At 39.8% G+C, this 3,368-nt stretch overlaps 1 protein-coding gene across 1 annotated transcript; it reads left to right on the top strand.

The window, feature by feature from the left end:
• Positions 1-805: 805 nt before the first annotated feature.
• LOC131049321 (pectinesterase) lies at positions 806-2,994 on the top strand. Its single transcript, XM_057983369.2, has 2 exons — positions 806-1,990; positions 2,083-2,994. Exons 1-2 carry the CDS (start codon positions 946-948, stop codon positions 2,775-2,777), a joined length of 1,740 nt encoding a protein of 579 aa, XP_057839352.2. The 5' UTR covers positions 806-945; the 3' UTR covers positions 2,778-2,994.
• Positions 2,995-3,368: the final 374 nt, after the last annotated feature.

The following is a 3,368-nucleotide window of genomic DNA, read 5'->3' as shown; positions in this document are numbered from 1 at the left end:
AAAAAATTATGGATTAAAGATAGATACTATCAAGTGAGAGGAACTTTTCAAATCTCATAGGCTCATCATAAACAATTGTTTTCTTTAATATTGCATATGTTGTGAATGTTCATCTTTTTATTAAAAAAACAGAATCGTGGAGAACCACTTAGAACAAATAGAAGTAATAAATTTAATTATAGAAGAATAAATTGAAAGAACAAGAACTAATATATTAATAAAAATTAAGAATCTGAAAGTCATTGTAATGATAGAACAATCTTAATTATTTCTAATATCAACTTTAATGTTATTCTAATTAAAAGTTGATTTAACAAATATATATTTCCTTCTCTTTAAATATGATTCTACTTAGCAATATTAAAATCATAAATGAGAATGTTGATATATTGTTGATATATTTTTCAAATTCATTAGACTTTCACTACTTTTTAAACTAATTGACCAATTTTATTCATTCAAATATAAAATATTCTCTCAGAATCAAATTCCAATTCCTGATCATTCACTTTAAAGACAAAGCAAAGGCTTAAACAACACACACTAAGCTTACACTTCTAGGCTTAAAAGTGGTCAACACTCAGAGTTGACTAGTATTTTCTAGCCTTAATATGTTGCTTAATGTATGTGGTCACACTAAGAATACACTTCTAAGCTTGAAAGTGTTAAATACTCATAATAGACTAACATTCTCTAGACTTAATATGTTACTTAATATGTGTGATTTAAAACTGACCGATATTGTGACTATTGAGCCTTCTATAGGCTCAAGGAATCCCATCCTATATAATGTGACGCTTTGCACATTGAAATTCAAACCATCCATTACATTTCTCCCAAGAAGTAGTTGAGTTCAATTGTCTAACCTCTCCAGTCTTTCGAGATTGGATTTGGGCTTACTTTCAATCCAAATTCCATCCTCGCCTGAAGCATTGTCTTAACAAAATGAACAGTAGTTATGTCAAAGTTGATGAAGAGAAAGAGGAAAACTGGAAAATCAGAGGCGTGGTCGTTGCTGTGACGTCAATTATTGTTGTGACTGCACTCGTTTTTGTGGCCATCAATGATTCGGTCGGCTCAAATGACAACATTCATCATCATCGTCATGCTTGGAGAAGGCTCTCCACAGTGGCGAACTTGGCGTGTAGCAAAGCCCGTTATCCCGAGCGATGCATCTCGTCCATGGCTTCCTATCCTGCTGATCAGACTGCCAAGCTTCACGACCTCACTAACCTCGCTTTCCAAGTGAGCTTGCAAAGAGCTCAAAAAGCCCACGACTTCGCTCTATCTATCCAAAACAATGTAACGAATGAAAGAGAACGCGCGGCGTTGCAAGATTGTTTAGAGCTATTTGTAGATACCATCGATCGTCTCAGCGTCTGCTCGAATAACGGTTCGTTAGCTACAGACTCCCCAATTTGGCTGAGTGCAGCTCTGACAAACCAGGAAACCTGCTTGAATGGATTTAGTGATCTCAATTTGGGTGCCAACAATCCCATCAGGGCTCTCATGTCATCCAGAGCTCTGAATCTGTCAGAACTCATCAGCAACTCGCTCTCCCTGTTCAAGCTCTCTACTTTGTCTCCCAAGACCATTAATAACCGCCACCTGCTATCTGTAAACAAAAACGAAAACGGAGATTTCTATACCCACCATGGCCTTGAGAGTGAAGATGGATTTCCCGAATGGCTGTCAGCGGGAGATCGCAAGTTATTGCAGGCATCAAGCCCTGTCAGCCAAGCGAGCGCGGTGGTAGCCCAAGACGGTTCCGGCAATTACCGAACAATCACCCAAGCAATCAACGCTGCGCCTCAGAAGAGCAGCGAGAGATATATCATCTACATTAAGGCCGGAACATACAAGGAGAACATCGCTATATCCAAAAAGATAACCAATTTGATGTTGGTGGGAGACGGCAAGGATAAAACTGTTGTGACTGGAAGCAAGAGCGTCCAAGACGGCGTCACTACCTTCAAAACTGCAACTGTGGGTAAGACTTCAAAACCAGGAGATAGTTAAGAATTTGCCCGAATGAATTGTGTGATTGACTTTGTATTTGTGTGTTTGTCTGTGCACTTGCAGCTGTTTCTGGTAACGGATTCATCGCAAGAGATATGACGTTTGAGAACACCGCGGGGCCGGAGAAGCACCAGGCCGTGGCTCTTCGAGTGGGATCTGACCAGTCGGCCGTGTACCGGTGCAGCATCAAAGGCTACCAAGACACTTTGTATGTCTACTCCCTCCGCCAATTCTACCGCGAAGTTGATATCTACGGCACTGTGGATTTCATATTCGGCAACGCTGCGGTTGTCATCCAGAATAGCAATATCATTGCCCGACGTCCCATGAGCAACCAGATCAACACAATTACTGCCCAAGCAAGAACGGATCCTAATGAAAACACCGGAATTTCCGTCCAGAATTGCATAGTGTCAGCGTCTTCCGATCTCCAAGCTGTGAAAGGATCCATCAAGACATACCTTGGGAGGCCGTGGAGGGAATACTCTCGCACTGTGTTTATGCAATCCACACTGGGCGATCACATTGACCCTGCTGGTTGGTTGGAATGGGACGGGAACTTTGCTCTCAGCACGTTATACTACGGCGAATACAGCAACACCGGAGGTGGGGCAGGAACGTCAAATCGTGTGAATTGGCCTGGTTTTCACGTGATCACCAGTGCCACAGAAGCCTCTAAGTTTACAGCTGCTGAATTCATTTCTGGAAATTCATGGATTCCAACTACAGGAGTCACTTTTACTTCAGGCTTGAACTGATATTTATGATATACTTGTCTATAGTATTTTTACTGCTGTTGTATTTATTATTTACAGCCTTCAGCTAAGAGACAACGTCATTCTTTTAGTCAATGGGTCTTTGTTGATGAAGGTTTTAATTGAGTTCATCAGGGATCAAGTCTTGCTGAGTGCAAGGTCTCAATACCATAAGGGATGAGGTCCAGATTGTTTATAGTAATTTTATTGCTATTGTATTTATGATGTAGTAGCAATTGGCCACTTTTTGTGACTAAGAAGATATTTGCAATGTTTTTAATCAGATCTTTATTATTGAATATTCAATAATTAAATATATAAATATTATCTTTTTCTTAAAGTTGTCAAGACAAATTTTAAGACACCATTTCTAGGCTAACAAGTATATTATGAAAGAATGGAACAATAGAGTTTTTAGAGACTGGAAGACTAAGGGGGAAGCTTTAGCTTATTCTATTATTGACCATGTGAAAGCCAACGTGAAATTCTTTGAAAAGTGTAAGCACTCTCATCGTCCCTCGACCATGGATTGGCATATTGCTAAAAGATGGAACTTGGTCGACTCCCTCTCTCTTTTTATTTCCCCTCCTTTTG

This window comes from Cryptomeria japonica, chromosome 6 (genome assembly GCF_030272615.1).
Source record: "Cryptomeria japonica chromosome 6, Sugi_1.0, whole genome shotgun sequence".
In the NCBI taxonomy this organism is placed as follows: Eukaryota; Viridiplantae; Streptophyta; class Pinopsida; order Cupressales; family Cupressaceae; genus Cryptomeria; species Cryptomeria japonica.
The sequence above is the reverse complement of the archived record's forward strand: the minus strand, read 5'-3'. Positions and strand labels throughout refer to the sequence as shown.